The sequence below is a fragment of the Salvelinus namaycush genome, chromosome 10 (genome assembly GCF_016432855.1).
Source record: "Salvelinus namaycush isolate Seneca chromosome 10, SaNama_1.0, whole genome shotgun sequence".
Lineage (NCBI taxonomy): Eukaryota > Metazoa > Chordata > Actinopteri > Salmoniformes > Salmonidae > Salvelinus > Salvelinus namaycush.
The window spans coordinates 18,003,350-18,023,925 of record NC_052316.1 but is presented as its reverse complement, the minus strand read 5'-3'; the positions used below and the strand labels follow the sequence as shown (position 1 = coordinate 18,023,925).

The 20,576-nt window shown below is 45.4% G+C and overlaps 1 protein-coding gene across 1 annotated transcript; it reads left to right on the top strand.

The window, feature by feature from the left end:
• The first annotated feature begins 11,149 nt into the window (after positions 1 to 11,149).
• On the top strand, positions 11,150 to 14,913 carry LOC120054468 (ankyrin repeat domain-containing protein 24-like). Its single transcript, XM_039001888.1, has 6 exons — positions 11,150 to 11,430; positions 12,628 to 12,861; positions 13,225 to 13,401; positions 14,025 to 14,207; positions 14,305 to 14,370; positions 14,484 to 14,913. Exons 1-6 carry the CDS (start codon positions 11,233 to 11,235, stop codon positions 14,556 to 14,558), a joined length of 933 nt encoding a protein of 310 aa, XP_038857816.1. The 5' UTR covers positions 11,150 to 11,232; the 3' UTR covers positions 14,559 to 14,913.
• The last annotated feature ends 5,663 nt before the right edge of the window (positions 14,914 to 20,576 follow it).

Below are 20,576 nucleotides of genomic sequence, written 5' to 3'. Positions count from 1 at the left end.
TGGTGTATTTCTTTTCAGTTTCCCTTTCCTGGATGCAAAGTGCTATAAACCAAAATGAAGAGCCTCAAGGCAAAATTTAAGAAAAATGAGGTAAGAGGCAAGAGTAGGAGACGGTCTCTTACAAAACCATCCACCTCATGCACTGATATCTACATACACTGAGTCCAGTTACGTTTAGAGTTCGTAGGTGTATTTAGGTGCAGTAAAAAGTATTATTCAAACTTTTTTGGGGCCTGATATTGACTGCTATCGGTGGTGATAGGGTGTTCTTTGTCTGATGGCTATCTGTATATTGATCCCAGTGCTCACAGGCAGTATGTTTGTGGGGGGCACTGAGCTGGGTGTCAGTATCACTGAGCAGCAGGGGAGCAGGCCAGTCTATAGACTGATGCTGTAACCAGAGCTCTCAGGTAGCCTTCAATTATTCAGCCCCCCCTCCACAAACACACACACACACACACACATTGTGCTGGACACACATATACACACACACACACACACACATTCAAATAATCCTTCATTTCCTGCTATCGTCCCCATCCCATTATGCAGGTGGTTGTAATGTCAGGGTGAAAATAAAGTAATCAATCCCAAGACAAGAACCAGTCTGTACTAATTTTGTATAGCCTAATGTCTTAAATGTCCAAGCAACTGGAGCCTTGTGTTTGGTAGCAAGTAGCTGGTAGCTATAGCGTTGTGTGGCTATGCTATACAGTAAGCTCTGAGTAGAAATTCAACTCCTGTGTGCCTTGGCCTGTTTTAGTGAGAGATCCCCAGAGCCTGAGTGATATGGCTGCTCTGCTGGGGTGAAGCTGAGAGAGAACAGAGTAAGTTATTAATCAGTCGTTGACTTACCCTCTCACTGGGAGGGATGCTCAGATTTTCATTTAGAGAGATAGAAGGAGAGAGAGCGAGAGAGAGAGCGAAAGGGTGGGAGAGATATGGAGGGGGAGCGAAGGGGAATCACACTATATGGACTAGATGGAGCACAACTCAGGTAGCTTATCATCCATCTTAATTTGTCTCACGATCTTGGTCACACACAGACCACACATAAGCACACTATAGAGAATAGAAACAGCCTACTTAACTGGTTATTAATGTTGGTATACACTTCCCTCCGTTCTACAGAGTTAATCAATTGATAGAACAATGCATAATGCAAACAGAAAAGGATATAATTACTTTATGACCTCATCTCAGTTTAAGAAAATAATAGATTATATTATTTCACTTATTGTGACAGTTACTTCTAATGCTGTAAGTGGCTGCGTCCAGGTCAGACGAGAGTCGAGTCAGGATGTTATTATTCTATAAAATATATATATAGGGTTGAGGGTAGCCTAGCGATTAGAGCGTTGGGCCAGTAACCGAAAGGTTGCTGGTTTGAATACCCAAGCCAACAAGGCGAAAAATCTGTCGATGTGCCCTTGAGCAAGGCACTTAACCTTAATTTGCTCCAGGGATGACGTATTATAACAAATTTCACTGCGTCTATCCGGTGTATGTGACAATAAATCATTCTTTTTTTATCAGCGTGTCCCCTCTGCCCTACCTTGGCATTACCAGCCCTGTACCAGCCAGCTATTTTCTCCTCTTTCTGCTGAGCATTCATCTTCTCCTGGCCCAGAGAAAGAGTGTGGCTGGGCTGCCTAGTCCAAGTAGGACAGCACAGGGAGGGAGAGAGCTGACTGAAATAAATGGACAGACTGTGAGAGGAGCGAGAGGAGGTAGAGAAGACAGTACTAGACTAGGCTGGGGTGAAAAATAAGAAGGGCACCAAAAGAGGGAGGTGGTGTGTGTATGTATATATGTGTGTGTGTGAGAGAGATAGAGAGAGAGAGTGTGTGTGCCAGGTTGAGACTGCAGACTGAGTACGTAGGTCCCTGAGAGCAGCAGCACAGGAAGAGGGGAAGGTGTTTTGGCTGAGAGAGCAGAGCACTGCGTATGGAGAGCGATGTTATCGTGAGACTCAGAGGGCTGAAGCAGTGTGTGTGTTTGTGCAAGGAAGTATAGCCTAATGTTTATCTTTAGTATGTGCATCATCATGGTTCTGTTTTGATACATGCATGGGGTTGTCGATTGTTTTCAGTGAGGTTTATGCTGTGCATTTATGCTTTGTCATTAAGTCAGTGCTAAGTTAGTGCTAAACTCTGATGCTGTATTTAAGGCCTAGTGGCAATTGAGTAGTGTGTATTTGTGTGTGTCAGAATTCTGATCAGGCTGTGCACCGCTCTATGGGTCTATGGATCCTTCCTAGCTCTATCGATCGTCAGCTCTGAGCCTGATGAAGCGTTATTTCTGTCCCTGTTTCAGCTTACTGGTGGTAGGTACACTCTCTTTTACATCTGTTTGACCTCAGCTGTCTTTCCTTTGTACTTTCTCTCAAAGGGTTACTTTTTCTGGCAAAAACTGTTCAAAATAAATGTTGTGTACTGTGTGTAATGTCCCATAGAAGCAATCAGCTTGTGCCGTATGTCCATCGTCATTTCACTTTGACGAGGCACACAGTGTTAGATCTGGCAGTCTCATCTAGACCTATGGTCAGTCATCACTCAGGTATTTGTATAGTATGTAATTAGATAGGGGTCCGTGTCTATTCTGTACTGTAATTTGGTTAGCTCTGATCATGAGCCCCAGGTTGCAACTGAGTCGTGACCCATCTGTCCCTGTCTCCTCAGAGTCAGGACTGGAGTAAGAGCGATGAGAGACTACTGCAGGCTGTAGAGCAGAATGAGCCTGAGAAAGTAGCTGCCCTGATTGTGAAGAAGGGACTTTGTCCCACCAAACTGGACGTGGAGGGAAAGTCAGCGTAAGTACCAGCACTTAGAGCCAGTTTCCCGGACACAGACTAAGCCTAGTCTTAGACTAAGGAGCACTTTCAATGGAGAATCGTTATTGAACTTGCTTATTAGTCTAAGGTTAGGTTTAAATGCACCACGAAATGGCCCTTACTATTCAAGCTGTGTCACTGCGGGTAAATAGTTGAAATTCTCCTTTCTACTTTCTTTGTTGCAGTACTAAACTTAGCAAAAAAAGAAACGTCCCTTTTTCAGGACCCTGCCTTTCAAAGATAATTCATAAAAATCCAAATAACTTCACAGATCTTCATTGTAAAGGGTTTAAACACTGTTTCCCATGCTTGTTCAATGAACCATAAACAATGAATGAATATGCACCTGTGGAACGGTCGTTAAGACACTAACAGCTTACAGACGTAGGCAATTAAGGTCACAGTTATGAAAACTTAGGACACTAAAGAGGCCTTTCTACTGACTCTGAAAAACACAGAAAGAAAGATGCCCAGGGTCCCTGCTCATCTGCGTGAATGTGCCTGAGGCATGCTGCAAGGAGGCATGAGGACTGCAGATGTGGCCAGTGCAATAAATTGCAATGTCCGTACTGTGAGACTCCTAAGACAGCGCTACAGGGAGACAGGACAGACAGCGGATCATCCTCGCAGTGGCAGACCACGTGTAACAACACCTGCACAGGATCGGTACATCCGAACATCACACCTGCGGGACAGGTACAGGATGGCAACAACAACTGCCCGAGTTACACCAGGAAGGGTGATGGTCGGATTTGCGTTTATCGACGAAGGAATGAGCGTTACACCGAGGCCTATACTCTGGAGCGGGATCGATTTGGAGGTGGAGGGTCCGTCGTGGTCTGGGGCGGTGTGTCACAACATCATCGGACTGAGCTTGTTGTCATTGCAGGCAATCTCAACGCTGTGCGTTATAGGGAAGACATCCTCCTCCCTCATGTGGTACCCTTCCTGCAGGCTCATCCTGACATGACCCTCCAGCATGACAATGCCACCAGCCATACTGCTCGTTCTGTGAGTGATTTCCTGCAAGACAGGAATGTCAGTGTTTCGCCATGGCCAGCGAAGAGCCCGGATCTCAATCCCATTGAGCACGTCTGGGACCTGTTGGATCAGAGGGTGAGGGCTAGGGCCATTCCCCCCCAGAAATGTCTGGGAACTTGCAGGTGCCTTGGTGGAAGAATGGGGTAACATCTCACAGCAAGAACTGGCAAATCTGGTGCAGTCCATGAGGAGTAGATGCACTGCAGTACTTAATGCAGCTGGTGGCCACACCAGATACTGATTGTTACTTTTGATTTTGACCCCCTCTTTGTTCAGGGACACATTATTCAATTTCTGTTAGTCACATGTCTGTGGAACTTGTTCAGTTTATGTCTCAGTTGTTGAATCTTGTTATGTTCATACAAATATTTACACATGTTAAGTTTGCTGAAAATATACGCAGTTGACAGTGAGAGGACATTTCTTTTTTTGCTGAGTTTACTAGTGTTGATGATCTTGTTGATTATCTTCTTGTTGATTATCTTCATCACCATAAGGACATGATCTCTTCCTGGTAGGTTCCATCTCTGTGCGTCTCGGGGTCGTCTGGACTGCTTGGAGGTCATCCTGGCTCACGGGCCAGACATTAACGTGACAGATGGTACAGGTGAAACGACAGTCTCATTACCTGAACATGTTGTTAACACATTTAGTGTCACGGACTGCCAAGGTAACGCTTTGTGACTATACCTGGTCAAAACAATTACAACATGCTCTCTTGCTACTCTCATTCTTTCCTTCTCTCTCTTGGTGATTGAAATGGCCTCATCAACCCCAAGGCTTCAGTGCCCTTCACCTAGCAGCCAAGAACTGCCAGCCTGAGTGCCTGAAGAGACTATTACAGGTGCAATAGACAGTCAGACACAGTTAATATTACTACGATACGTGGAAAATAAGGTATGCAGTTATCATGCATTTTTGGTGAAATGCGTCTCATACTCCCACAGGAGAGATTGCCTGTAGATTCCACAGACAGCTTTGGCCGGACAGCTTTGCATCACGCAGGTCTGCAATGCACTAGCTACTGTATAATACAATTGATTACAGCACTGTATGTGTAACACTGTAAACAACTCAACCATTTTGTACCTTCCATTTGTTTCACTATGGTGTCTGTCCATCTTCCTGCAGCTGTGAGCGGCTGCTTGTCCTGCACTGAGACTCTGTGGGACTTCAAAGCCAGTCTGGATACCCAGGATGGGGTAAGTGGCATAGGCCTTCGACTGTCTCTGTACGGCAGCAGCCACCAAGTTAGATCCAGGAGAGCTAAAGGGTGTGCAGGGTTTTGTTACAGACCATTACTAACACACATGATTCAATCAACCATGTTAAATCATTGTGGACTCGCTATCTCAGGATGGGGTGACCGCGCTGATCCTAGGAGCCCAGATGAGCAGAGTGGAGCTGTGTGCTTTCCTGTTGGACCGAGGAGCCAATCCCAACATACAGGACAGCCAGGGCAGGTATTTCAACAAGACTCAACAAACAAGGCTTTGTATTAGATTGACTTATGCAAAACAAACTGAACATAAGTCAAAGGTGATGGCTGGCTATGTAGTCAGATATACCTGCAGTGTTTCATAAGGGGATAAATGTATGTTATGTGTCCTGATCTTATGTTCTTAATCTTGTGTTTTTTTGTGTTGTAGGTCAGCCCTGATGCTGGCCTGTGAGAGTGACAGTGCAGAGACTGTGGAGGCGTTGCTAAGGGGAGGGGCTAACCCACATCTGGCCGACGCCCTCGGACACCACGCAGCCCACTACGGCGCAACCGCCGGCAACCAGCGCATCGCACAGCTGCTGCAAAACAGAGCTCCAGGTAACCAACGGTAACCTTTGGTTGTCTCACCTGCCGACTGCAGCAGGATTGGGCTCAATTCCATTTCAATTAGGATTTTTACAATGGTTGAATTGGAATTTCCATCCACCCTCTGAATTGAAATGGAATCGACCCCGACTATGCACTGCAGCCCTACTCTGGGCTCTGGCAGTGGCAGTCTGGTGCATAGAATTATAATCGATAGAATAGACTAATTCAAATCAACATTCCCTGCTGGGTGTACGGAGGCCATATTTGGTGTACCATTTCAAATGTTTAATCAATTGACATGGTAACTGCCACAAAACGATGTCTGCTATTGGGTGTACTGTACCAAAATCCATGGTGCTTTATCCTTTCTATCAGCTGTAATTCTATGGTCTGGGTTATGGCCTCAATCTGGTCCCCCAGGAAATGGCTGTAATGTGAGGAAGTCGATGAAGGAGACAGCTGGGAGTAATTGTAACAGGCTGAAACAGAGGGAAGGCTTGCTGCACTTTTATCTTTAAACAAAGGCTTGCTGATTTACGAAAAACAGATGTGTGCTTCATTTGAAATGGAGGTGAATGAAAATAGAGCAGTCCCTAAAATGTCTCTGGTGTATCTGATATATGAGGAGTCTTGTAGCTTACAGCTTACAGTAGGGCTGTTGTGTGGTGGTATACTGTGTGCGACAGGATATAGGAGGATTTTTTATTTAGCTTTTTGGGGTATGCTTTTGTGGGTAGTGGGTATGCTTTTTAGCTTTAACTGCAGTGTAAATCATTGTGTGTGTGTGTGTGTGTTTGTGCGAGTGTGTTGAATCTCAATGGACCAGAGGTTAAAAGGCCTTGCTGTTTGTCTCTCCCATGCATACGTAGCCACTGAGGGCAATGGAGAAGAGGTAACTTACCACTCATCATTTAATTTTCATTTTCACTCACTACACGTTCATGTGAAAACATAGCCAGTATTACTGAATTGTACATAATAGACTTTATGACATAGGAACGAACACCAACTTCTTATCACATGTTCAATCTACAACAACAACAACAGCTGAAGTAACATCTCACAAGGAAAACACGTAAAAATCTCATTACAAGACATTTTAGGCTACAGTACTGCTTGCTTTGTTTTGGACCTTGCTGCTCCTCTCCTCCTGCTTTCCCCTGTTCCTTCTGTTTGTTTGTGCCTCCAGCGACAGCCTCCTCCTCCCCCTCCTCTACCAGGGGGTACGACCCCCCGCAAGAGGAAAGCCCCCCCTCCTCCGCGCTCCCCTCCCCAGGTATGACTGCAGCTCCAGAGATGGATGACATAGTTGTTACTTTGACATATCAAAATGCTTTTTGTATGATTCTTACTAACTCTTACTTATGCTGTGATAATCATGCTCATAATAACTTTGATAACCATGTTCCCGGGCTCCCCGCCATCTCCTGCTTCCCAGAGCCCTCCTCCCCCAGCCTCTCCTGAGCCTCAGACCCAGAGACCCGCTCCCCTTCCTCAGTCCCCAGAGACGCAGCGCTCTGCTCAGGCTAACCTTGTGAGTTACGTCCCCTGCCACTGCATACTGTATGCATAGCACCTAGGGTTGCAAAACTACCGGTAATTTACCAAAGTTACCAAAATGTTCTGCAATTTTGGTAATTAATAGGTCATCTATTTGATATCTTTGTCTATATTGTCCATGAGTTTCTAGTAGATGGTTCAAGAGATAATAGCCTAATTTATGAAAAAAAGTATCTAATCAACAATGGCATTATTTTCAATTAACTCTGCAAGTCTTCCAACTATTTACTTTTTTTCGCAACTGCCACCAGTTTGGCGGCAAAAGAAATGAACAACAAAGACCTATTGACAAAGCTAGTAAAATATATAAAAGTGTGTAAAAAATATAAAGGATATTTAATGCTGTAACCCTCATTTTAAACATCAATGTTATTCAACAAGTTGATTGGTTATATTTAGGTTAATGTTTTACAGTTTTGTCATTTTTTTTACATTTAAAAATTATTGTATTATTGTATATATTTTACAAGTGATAAGGCCACACAGAAGACCAGAGATAATTACAGACACCTGTGATAATCTGAATTAACCAAAAAGGCCACTAGATTCTGTTAGTTTACTGGTAAATGTTACCAGTAATATACCCTCCATTTGCAACGCTAATAGCACCTAAGCATACAGGAGATAAAATATGCTTATCCTTGTGGTATACAACCTTAACACATCTCAATTCAAGGTACTCCTCTTTAGATATCAATTTTTAGGATCAGTATTTATGACTGTAGCAGACAGTAACAAACAATACATAGTGAATGACTATCTACTGTATTCAATTTGAGACTGCTAATGAGTACGGTGCTGCTGTGCGACTGTGATATTACTGATAGGTATTGCTATGTGTGTGTCTGTGAGATGGAGGATGAGGAGGTGTTTGAGGAGATCCGCAGACTGCGTCTGGAAAGGGGACGTCTGCTCCAGAAGATCAAAGGTCTGGAGCAGCAGCAGAACAGCGCCCACACTGCCCTGGAGGAGGTACTGCATGCAATGTTCACTTCCGAGCCTGTGCTCAAGCTCAAACGCCTATTCCCTAGAAACCTCTCATATATCTGAAAAGATATCCACTGTGAACTCACTCTCTCCCTGTGCTAGCTGACTCAGCTGAGAGAGCGTCTGCAGCAGGCGGAGGCAGAGCGGGACAGGCTACAGACTGAGCTGGAGGAGCTGAAGGCAGGTCAGGTGATCGGTGCCAGTGACTCAGATGACGACATGCTGGACTTCCAAGGTGTGTGCGGGTAGAGAGGGAATACTGCTGGCAGTTTGTTAAATTTGTTAAACTGACCAAATGTTGGATAGATGGACTAAGGCTATAGCAGCCTAATGAGAGTCATACCTAGATGATGAATCATCACTCAAATTCTAGCTACTGACATGGCAATGGCTGATGTTTTGTTAGTCAAAATATGGCATTGATTTACCTCCATCTATCTTGAAGGTGCTGAGAAGCTGCTCTCCAGGCGGTCGAGAGAGTCTCCCTCTGCTCTGGACGAGGCAGACTCCCTGAACCCCACCTCTCCTGGTGCTGCAGACCCAGACACTGTGGCTGAGCTATGCAGACAGCTGAAGGAGCTGGCCTTACAGAATCAGGAGCTGGTCCTGAAAGTGCAGGTAACAAACACACACACTAAACACACACACAGCATCGGCTAATGGATTGATAGAGAGGGAGTTATTAAAAGGCCCTTCAGAGTCCAGAGTAGTACTGATGATGCTGCTGGTTCAAGGCTGGCTGAGCAGCGTCAGATTGGACCATTAGTCATAACCACTTTATAGGCCTATGATGTAGCATCCAGCTAGAAATAGAATAATAGCATCACAGAGAGGCACAGAGACTGGTTGCAGGCATTCTTCACTAACTGGGTCATGGTCTGTACAAGTAGACAGAATCGGGACAAAGGGTTACACCCAGGCTACCATTGGAGGGTGTGTCTGAGGCTGTGTACTGCATGAGGGCTAGTACAAGGGCTGGTATAAAGTCTGAACCTGTCACCAAGGAGGAGTAGAGGAGTTCTGTGACTGGCGACTTGAGTTGATAATGTTTTGACAATAGGAAAATAGGATGCTTAACCAATGATATACATATCACAGCTGCTAGAGAATAAACAAACCCTCACTGATTATTTCTGTACTGTGATCTTGTGTGGTTTGCAGATGCTGGAGATGTTTGAGAAAGATGACACTGACATGCAGACATCTGGCCCAGACTTTGTCCCCACGGCTCTGTATGACTCCCTGAGAAGGGAGTTTGAAGCTCTGCAGGTGCACTACTCCCAGGCTCGGGCTTCAGCTGAGGCCTCCAGCATGGCAGGGGAACAGGGGTAAGGATTACCACCCACACCATCTTACACCAGCCACCTTATACCTTCTGGATAAGAGCATCTACTAAATGACTAAAATGTCACATTCACACCACCCACTAGGGTTCGAGTTCCATTTGTAGAGATGCCCTGGGGTGCTGAGCACTACCATGAGGGCACCCCAGTAAGGACTAAAGTATTAAATAAACATGGGCACCCCCATAAGGGTTCAACATATTAACACTGGCCCAGCCCACTATTTTTAGCATCTTTAAGCCCACTATTTAAGAGTCAGTGTGTAATTTGAACCCTGCTAGCCACAGTATTGTAATTATAAGATTCTAGCTAACATAATATGCCTCTACAACCATAGTTAAACCTCTCACTTCACTTCGGTTCTGATGTTTGTTGTCTTTTCTGCAGGTGTGAGGAGGTGGAAGGGGGAGGAGAGGGGGTGTCAGGGGCAGAGGGGAAGGAGCGGACAGAGGAGATGGAGGGGGAGAGCAGTAAGGAGCTGAAGGAGAGGCTGTGTGGGCTGGAGGAGCAGCTGGCAAACTCCCAGTCTGAACTGGAGGAGCTGAGAGAACAGGTGCACCTTGGGATCTACTCCGTGGAACAGGCGGGGGGCCATGGGGGCACGGTGGGTGAGACGGAGGGGGCGAGCCAGGAGACGCAGCAGCTGAGAGAGAGGGTGAGGGACCTGGAGGCGGCGCTGAACGAGCGAGAGAGACAGGGGGAGGGACAGAGTGAGGGTGAGGGCGAGAGCGCAGGGGACAATGACACAGTCAAACAACTGAGAAAGAAAGTTAAGGAACTACAGGCAGCCCTGGAAGATAAAGGAACAGAAAAAGGGGGCGAAAAGGAGGACGGAGGAGGGGAGAGTGAGACAGTGAGGAGCCTCAGGGAGAGGGTGAGCGAGCTTGAAGCCGACCTGGCAGAGAGCAAGGAGTCAGGGAGAGCGGGGGAAAGGAGAGAGGGTGTGGTAAAGCAAGAAGGGGAGGTGGTGCGGAGACTGCAGGGGCGTGTGGGGGAGCTGGAGGAGGAGCTGAGGCAGTGTGTTCCCCGTTTGGAGCTGGACGAGGTGCAGGTGACCCTGGGTCTGCAGTGTGAGCAGCTGGCCAGGGAGAGGGCTGAGGCCAGCCTGAGACTGAACGAGGCCTTACTGGAGCTGGAGAGACTACGGCCCCCCAGCCCCACACACCACCAAGGAGACGAGGAGGAGGAAGAGGAGGAAGATAGGTCTGAAGGGTCAGAGCCCTCCATCACATCAGGTGTGTTTCCCTGGTGTCTAACTGGTGTCCTGTTACTGTTATACTCCGTTATTATAGTGTTCTCTACCTTATCTATCATATTTGCTCTCTTTGTGGCACAAGGACAAATTATTTCACTGTAGTCAATCACAGTGGTAAGCTTTAAATAACTTGTTTATAACCATTCATTTGCTGTCATGTAATGACTCATGTCTCTCTGAGTTTGACGGCAGTTCTGTCCAATCAGAACACTTTCTGAGGCTTTGCGTGATGACACTTCTAACCAATCAGAACACTCTCTAAGTCTGTGATATTTCTTCTCTCTAATTAGAGCCCTCCCTGAGACGGGTGAGAGAGGAACTGGAGGTAGCTAGGCAGGAAGCAGCTCAGGCACTGGACTGTTTGTGTGCGGAACGCGAGGGCCGGGCTCAGGACACCCTCCACATGAGAGACGCAGTATCCCTGTCCCAACACACAGAGGCGCTGTCGGCCCTGTCGGAGCAGCTGGCCCAAACAGCCCAGGAGCTGCAGGCAGAAAGGGCCCTGCGATGCCATGCCCAGACTGAGACGGCTAGGCTAGAGGCCCAGCTACAGGACACACAACAGAGCCGTATACCCAGGGAAGAGCACAACAAAGTTAAGGTTAGCTTGAAGAGAAATGCATGCAAGCGATGAGGGAGTTAGCCTCAGATCATATATATACAGTATATATTGAGGTTTTAAGTAAATGGATATTAGGCTATCATAAATACAACATATGTTTTAGCACAAATGACTAACCGCCAGAATTGTGTATGACCCACATTTGGCCACGTATGGCACCACTTCTGTCAATCATATACAGCCAGTCCCTCCAGGATTCCGCGATTCTGCAATCACAATTTCTTTTGCAAAATCAACAATTCCCTGCATATTATCCGAGGGCTTGAAAATTAGACTAATCACTGTACTATTTCCGCATAAAACAGTAAATAATTTCAATTTTATCGCAAAAGAGCGAACCTATCACCGCAGTACAAAAAAGGGCACGCAATTTCAATCGATCACTGCACATTTACTGCATAATATAGTTCAATCAAGCCACATGTCAACAAACTCTTTCCCTCGTCCACACATTTTTGTGACAAATTGGACAAAATCATTGCATATTGCCATGCAAAATGTCAGAATTACCCCAGCAAAATCAAGCATTTTCCCCCGCAAATATCACAAAAAATCCCAGTGAAATCCTGGAGGGACTGGGTAGCCTACACTACAGTACCACAGATAGATCAATGAGACCGATATTTCACCGGATGTATACATGTGAAGCATCCAGTGATGAGAGGAAGCCCAGTGGCCGGCAGTGGGAGAAGATAGAGAAGCTGGATTTTGGCCGGCAGTGGGAGAAGATAGAGAAGCTGGATTTTGGCCAACATTCTGCTAATTTTCTCATCGATGAAACATTTGATCTCCATACAGTTTTCTGTTTCCAAAACTAAAATCTGAAAAAAACTGAGTGGACTGCGTTTTGTGGACTTTACCATTTGCCAAAGTTTCAAAAAATGGCGCTGTTTAAGAGTGCAAAGGGCAGATTGAGTTATTGCACACACGCACGTCACAGTGTGGGCATTCGCCAAATGGAAATTTTCCAATAAATTCTAAAACGCACCAATAGGATCTCACTAGCTCGTGCTTTGCTCGGCCCAACTCCTTGCTTGGTTTGCCCACTGTGATTAATTTTCTCCTATTGAAAACGACATGCTCTGGTCTATCCTGGGTTAGTTGTAAAAATCTTTGACAGTACTATGAAAGTAGTACTTCCTGACTTCATGCTGTCTACTGTTCCTGATGTATCAGTTGGAGCTGCAGCGCGCTCTGCAGGCCAGTGAGAGCAGTGCGGCAGAGGCCAAGGATGCTCTGAGTGTGAAGGAGACAGAGCTGAGAGACATGAGGTCACAGAAGGCTGTGGAACAGGGCCTGGTGTCCAAGGAGGACCATGAGTCCCAGCGCCTCTCACTGCAGGCCGATATCAACACACTCACCGCCCGATTCAACGACCTCACACGCAAACATGAGAAGACCTGCACCGAGGTGTGTGTGTGTGTGTGTGTTGTTTTTGTTCTTGTTTACCAAAATACTGAGAATTTGAAGAAAGTTAGAGACTGAAACGTTAACTCAAGAGTTGACTAAAAGTCACATGCTACAGACTACAGGTTGGACTGTTGCCACAATAGCGGACAAACTGATGTGCACCAGGGTTTCCTTTCTCCTTTTGCGTTATTTATGTGTGTGTTCTATATCTCCTTACAGCCTCTTCCCTTACGTCATCTATCTCCCCCCTTTCTAGGGGCGCTGTACTACTATGGCTGACCCTGTAAAACAACACATTTCACTGCATCTATCCGGTGTGTGACAATAAAACATCTTTCTTTCTCCCTGTCTCCCTCCCAACAGGTGTTCCAGGTGCAGCGGGAGGCTCTGTTTAATAAGAGTGAACGTCAGGTGGCCGAGGCTCAGCTGGCCACGGCCCAGCAGCAGCTGGCTGACCTGCAGGCCCAGTCCAGCCACGTCCAGGAGCTCCACAAAGACATCCAGGACTCCCAGGGCCTGGTCAAGGAGAAGGACCGCAAGGTGAGACAGAGACACAGATGGTAGAAGTTAAATTGAGCGACACTGTACTTTATTTGGAAATCGACCCCTAGCCCTTACCTCTTTGCCTGGCTACCCATCCACATCGCTTAGGCCAAACGCCACACCAGCTAATGTTTCTTCTCCATGATGAGTCTGGATTTGATCTCCTCCCTCATGACTTCTCGAATGCGAACACATTCAAACCATTTTGATTGGTCAAAGAAACCGATGGGTTGGGCTAGAGCCTGAACACATGTGGGTAAAATCATTGGCTTTGATACTCTGATTGGTTAGAGACGATCCAATCGCTGATGACTTGTTTTGTACAATGCCCCACTCTTTTACATCAGCAGAAACAACTTTTACGATGGTGGTCTCAGACTGAAAGTACGTAGCGATAAATAAATAGAGCAGTGGAATTAAATTCAGTATAAGTCATCAGGCAACCTACCCCTTGCCCTCTGGTAAGCTGGGTGGAATTTGGCCATGTTGCTGTCCATTCCTTTTAGATCAACACATAGTGCTAAAGGGTGAGGGCATGAGTGGGATTTGGAACTGAGAAAAAGACCATGGGAAATGAAGGGATCTGTGATCTCCCTCCCTCGCTCTCTTGTTGTGTGTAGATAATGGAGCTGTCTAAGGAGGTTTTCCGTCTGAAGGAAGCTCTGGGGGCCCTGAGTCCTCCTCTGGGACTCTCCTCCTCCCACTCCTCCTTTCATTCCCACTCTGAGAGAGTCCCCCCTGTGAACCCTGGCCAGCAGGTGGCGCTGCAGAACAGAGTGGCTGTACTCTCCAAGGAGCTCCAGGTGAGGGCATCACTGAGCCAAAACAAATACCAAATACCTAGGTTCATGGTTTAAAGAGCACTGGAGCATACTGTCTGTATTGTATATCTTATTACAGGATTGGGAACGAAAGCACAGACAAGTTGTAGCTGTATACCGATCCCATCTACTGGCTGCTGTACAGGTAAGTCCAACTCTATGCACCTTTGTAGAAGACGTCCTTATCGGGTCAGTGCAATATGAAGTGTTGTTGTGTCGTTGAGGGGATGTGAATGAGACTTGTTGTATCTTCCTCAGGGCCGGATGGATGAGGAGGTCCAAGATCTCTTACTGCAGATCCTGAGGATGTCACACAAGGACCAGGGTTACTGACCCCCATAGGCAGTGTACTCCCTGTGCAATGGAAGACACAACGGGCTATGGGACCCATTACTGTACTACACCATCTACTAACTACAGTATGTGTACACACTTACTGAAAGCAACTGGTCTGTTCTGCATACAGTACAGTACGTGTAGCTTTGGAAAGACATAGAGGCTAGCCCCTTCATGACTAGCGTTGAACTGGATAGACATGGACAGGTATGGTTTTCTGGTATCAGAAAGAGAAATGTCTGTATAGATAATTACTTGTATTGAGTAACAAAAATGTATCTCGTCTCAATCGTGTGATGAGCCTACTGATTGAATATATTTTGTATGATATTCTTACAATAAAGACGTAGAAAGAAACCAAAATCCTGCCTCTACCTCCTTGTTTAGATGTTTATTTATTAGATAAATAAATACTAAAAGCTCAAAAGTGATAGGACTAACACGCAGAAGCTTTTCATTGATTTCCTCTAGCTGTTTTAGGCTAGGCCAGGGATATCAGTGGGAGCTGACATGTGCTCCCATAAAGCCTGACATCCAACATTAGCCTACATTCCTAATAAATCCAGATGAAGGGAGAGTGCTGTGGATTAGGTCCAACACACATTACACACCCTTTAGTTTGTCCATTGTCATCTCACACAATTTTACATGATTTTTCAATGTTTTTCAATGTTTCTAATTTCAATAGCTCCTTGGTCATGTGACCTACTGACCTCAAACAAGGTTCAGAATGTCCACTAACTACCCCTCTATATTACACACCCTTTAGTTTGTCCATTTTCATCCCACATGATTTCGTAAACATTCTAATTTCAATAGCTATTTGGTCATGTGACCTACTGACTCCCAACAAGGTTCCGAATGTCCACGGACTATCCTTCTATATTGCACACCTTTTAGTTTGTCTATTTTCATCTCACACGATTTTACATGAATTTTTCCAAATGTAACATTTCAATAGCTCCTTGGTAATGTGACCTACTGACTTCAAACAAGGTTCAGAATGTACAGTCAATGGACAAACTAAAGGGTGTGCAATATAGAAGGGTAGTCAGTGGACATTATGAACCTTCTTTGAGGTCAGTAGGTCACATGACCAAGGAGCTATTGAAATTAGAATCAGTGAAAAACATAGAAAATTAATGTACAATTGTGTGAGATGAAAATGGACACACTAAAGGGTGTGCAATGTGAAGGCCCACTGAGTGTACATTCGGAACCTTGTTTGAAGTCAGTAGGTCACATGACCAAGGAGCTAGTGAAATTAGAAAGTTAAAAAATGTAATGTAAAAATGTGTGAGATGACAATGGACAAACTAAAAGGTGTGCAATATAGAAGGGTAGTCAGTGGACATTCTGAACCTTGTTTGAAGTCAGTAGGTCACATGACCAAGGAGCTAGTGAAATTAGAAAGTTAAAAAATGTAATGTAAAAATCATGTGAGATGACAATGGACAAACTAAAGGGTGTGCAATATAGAAGGGTAGTCAGTGGACATTCTGAACCTTGTTTGAAGTCAGTAGGTCACATGACCAAGGAGCTATTGAAATTAGAAAGTTTAACATTTTTATGTAAAAACGTGTGAAATTAAAATGGAAAAAATAAAGGGTGTGCAATGTGTAGGCCTGAACATTCTGAACTTTCTATGAGGTCAGTTGGTCACCAGACCAAGGAGCTATTGTTTGTACTTTGTTTACGCTCCCTAACTAATTCAACTGGAATACAAAATACTGCTTACATTTCCACATGTTTATTAGTTTTGCAAAGCGAATTAAGGTCCAAATCGTGAAAATAAGACCTGTACAATGTTGTGCGCAACATCATGACACTTATTTGGAGTCTGTGGCTCAAGTGCAGTGGTGGGCCGTCAGGGCCAGCAAGGCCTTCTCTGCTGGCCTAAACATCATCAGAATATAATTTTTTTTAAATATATTTTCCCACAAATATGTATTAAATTATTCCCCAGAGTAAGAGTTATACTCTTCATTTCATAGCTTTCCTCTTGGTTGTACTGCTTCCAGCCCCAGGTTGAGATTTGGAGGGCTGGTCTTTATGTTAGATCTTTTATCCAATCATATTCAGCCATCATGTGTTGCCAGGGGTCTAAAATCTGCCCTCAGGCCTTCAGAATCAACAGTGCGGGCACTTGTAGCTTAAAGTGAATGGAAATGAAAATTTAGTGTCAACCAATCAGCTTTAGAGTTGGCTATTGTACGCCTGCTGGCTGGCTCCAGTGTTACACAGGAGCCAGCTAGCAGGCGTAGTGCGTGCACGTCTTTTGATTGGATTACCAATATTGAGAGGCAGGTCCTATGGGCAGGTCTATGCAGAACCTAAGAACTAGGTAACTGAATTTGATAAACAAATTAATTTGCGTACTACTAAGCTGTTTTTTCAACCCACAATGGCGGAAGGAGGAGAAGATATCGATTTGGTCGAGGATATAATTATAACGCCATTCTCAAGACGAACTTTTCAAGAAAAGTTAGACATTGTAAGGAGAGGTCGCCCGACGCCGATGCTACAAAGCCTGTCACAGGCGGGAAAGGGGTTCGTTCGCCACTTTCAAAGTTCCAACTACGAGCGCTATCAATGGCTCACAGGCTCCGAGAAGCACTGCAAACTGTACTGCTGGGAATGCCTATTATTTGCAAGTGATCGATTTGGTGTTTGGAGCCACACTGGCTTTGCAAACTTGAGTTGTCTAACCAAGGCAGCAACGAGACACCAAAGTACGGCTGGGCACTTACAAGCAATGGTGCTTTTGAAAACTTTTGGGCACACCCGAGTGGATCTACAGCTCAACGAACAAGCGCGCAGGGCAACGGAGCTGCACAATGAAAAGGTGAAGAAAAATAGGGAAATATTGAAAAGATTCATTGATTGTGTCATGTTTTTGGGTAAACACTGTTTACCCAAAAATGTCAATTTTTGTCAATTTCAAGGTGACGCAACGCCTGGTTATACTGCGTTTCTGTCTAAATGTATAGTGTCTAAATGTATTCTGTCTATGATGCCATGGCATCATAATGATGGTAATAAGAGGTGGATTAATTGGGGTGGGACTGTGTAGGACCTCACTGAAGGCCCATGCCCCAGGCCCACGGCATGCCACTGCTCAAGTGGTTTGAAAGCGCGAATATCCGTCGAATATCCAACCTGAAACTGTTTTTACCTCGGTCAATTTTTGGTTTGTTTGTTTTGGCACCTCTCAAGATCCGTCATTATCACCATCTATGCACGCAACCACTCACTTTTTAAATGTTTAATTCATGTATTTTATTTTGCAACCACTCACTTACACTACTGATTACTGACTACACACACCATTGTTACTTGTTTATTTTTTACTTCAGTTAGTAAATATATTTTTGTTGTTGCCTCTTTGTTACGGGAAATGAGCCGGTTCGTGACAGGACCTCAACGGAGCTGAATACCAGCACCTCAAATGTTCTACTGTTTATTAAGCTCCTGTTCCCCTTAAAGAATATTAGCAACTCAAAGGTATTGTGGAGCTCCTGCACCTAATTATAAACAGTACCTGCACCCAAAATGAGTACCGGAACCTATTTCAGTCCAAGTCAAGCCAAGCACTGATAAGAAGCCTATTGTATTATGTTTCCACCGGATCAGAGCATGACATTTTTCCCTTTCACGCTGAGTGGTTATCGAAAGGGAGAGAGCTGGGGAAAAAATTCAGATACATTGAGGAACTATTGTAATTCTCAATGGATGTAAAAACAGGCTTCGTTTTCTTGCTGTTTGAGGTGAAGAAAACATTACTTTGAGAAACTCCACAGGTCATTAGTGGTGGTGCGTTAAACCAATCAGAAATACTATCAGATCCCCAATGGGCACAATAATATGACTAGGTTTGCGCACAGGCCAGATAGCCTATAGGCCTACTTACTCAACATTGACACGGGCGCTCTAAACAAAAGACAACGACTAAATTGACAGAACTGCTAAATGAACGCCTACTTGTTTCTCACAAGTGTAGCATAGGTTGTGCACTCTGCAAACAATGTTTCCACTCCGAGAATGAGAACAGGAGGATTGGAATAATAATATTGAATGCATAAAGAAAATGACCGTAACCAAAGTAAAACATGTAGATTAGACATTATCGGAATTAATGGTAAATGTACTAATGGTGACATATTGATATACAATTGATATACAATAACAATGAAATGGAAACAATTCACACAATTAAGTTATGAAACAATGAATGTGCACAAATTGGCAGGAGAGCGTGCATTCTGGACTGAGAAGTGCATTGTGAATCTGGGCGCATTTGCCATGCAGCATTTATGGCATTTACGGATATGGCCTCAGCAGAAGTCAGGGCAAGAAGGGCCTTGGTCAGGGAGGTGACCAAGAACCCGATGGTCACTCTAACAGAGCTCCAGAGTTCCTCTGGGGAGATGGGAGAACCTACTAGAAGGACAACCATCTCTGCAGCACTCTACCAATCAGGCCTTAATGGTAAAGTGGCCAGACGGAAGCCATTCCTCAGTGAAAGGCACATGACAGCCCGCTTGGAGTTTGCCAAAAGACACCTAAAGACTCTCAGACCATGAGAAAGGCCATCCCTACAGTGAAGCATGGTGGTGGCAGCATCATGCTGTGGGGATGTTTTTCAGCGACAGGAACTGGGAGACTAGTCAGGATCGAGGGAAAGATGAACGGAGCAAAGTACAGAGATCCTTGATAAAAACCTGCTTCAGAGCGCTCAGGCCCTCAGACTGGGGCGAAGGTTCACCTTCCAGAAGGACAACGACCCTAAGCACACAGCCAAGACAATGCAGGAGTGGCTTCGGGACAAGTCTCTGAATGTCTTTAAATGGCCCAGCCAGAGCACGAACTTGAACCCGTTCGAACACCATAGTACCCTCCAAACTCGTCATCAAGCTCGAGACCCTGGGTCTCGACCCCGCCCTGTGCAACTGGGTCCTGGACTTCCCGACGGGCCGCCCCCAGGTGGTGAGGGTAGGTAACAACATCTCCACCCCGCTGATCCTCAACACCGGGGCCCCACAAGGGTGCGTTCTGAGCCCTCTCCTGTACTCCCTGTTCACCCACGACTGCGTGGCCATGCACGCCTCCAACTCAATCATCAAGTTTGCGGACGACACTACAGTGGTAGGCTTGATTACCAACAACGACGAGACGGCCTACAGGGAGGAGGTGAGGGCCCTCGGAGTGTGGTGTCAGGAAAATAACCTCACACTCAACGTCAACAAAACAAAGGAGATGATTGTGGACTTCAGGAAACAGCAGAGGGAGCACCCCCCTATCCACATCGACGGGACAGTAGTGGAGAAGGTGGAAAGTTTTAAGTTCCTCGGTGTACACATCACGGACAAACTGAATTGGTCCACCCACACAGACAACGTTGTGAAGAAGGCGCAGCAGCGCCTCTTCAACCACAGGAGGCTGAAGAAATTTGGCTTGTCACCAAAAGCACTCACAAACTTCTACAGATGCACAATCGAGAGCATCCTGTCGGGCTGTATCACCGCCTGGTACGGCAACTGCTCCGCCCACAACTGTAAGGCTCTCCAGAGGGTAGTGAGGTCTGCACAACGCATCACCGGGGGAAAACTACCCGCCCTCCAGGACACCTACACCACCCGATGTCACAGGAAGGCCATAAAGATCATCAAGGACAACAACCACCCAAGCCACTGCCTGTTCACCCCGTTATCATCCAGAAGGCGAGGTCAGTACAGGTGCATCAAAGCAGGGACCGAGAGACTGAAAAACAGCTTCTATCTCAAGGCCATCAGACTGTTAAACAGCCACCACTAACATTTAGTGGCCGCTGCCAACATACTGACTCCAGCCACTTTAATAATGGGAATTGATGGAAATTATGTAAAAATGTACCACTAGCCACTTTAAACAATGCCACTTAATATAATGTTTACATACCCTACATTACTCATCTCATATGTATATGTATATACTGTACTCTATATCATCTACTGCATCTTGCCATCTTTATGTAAT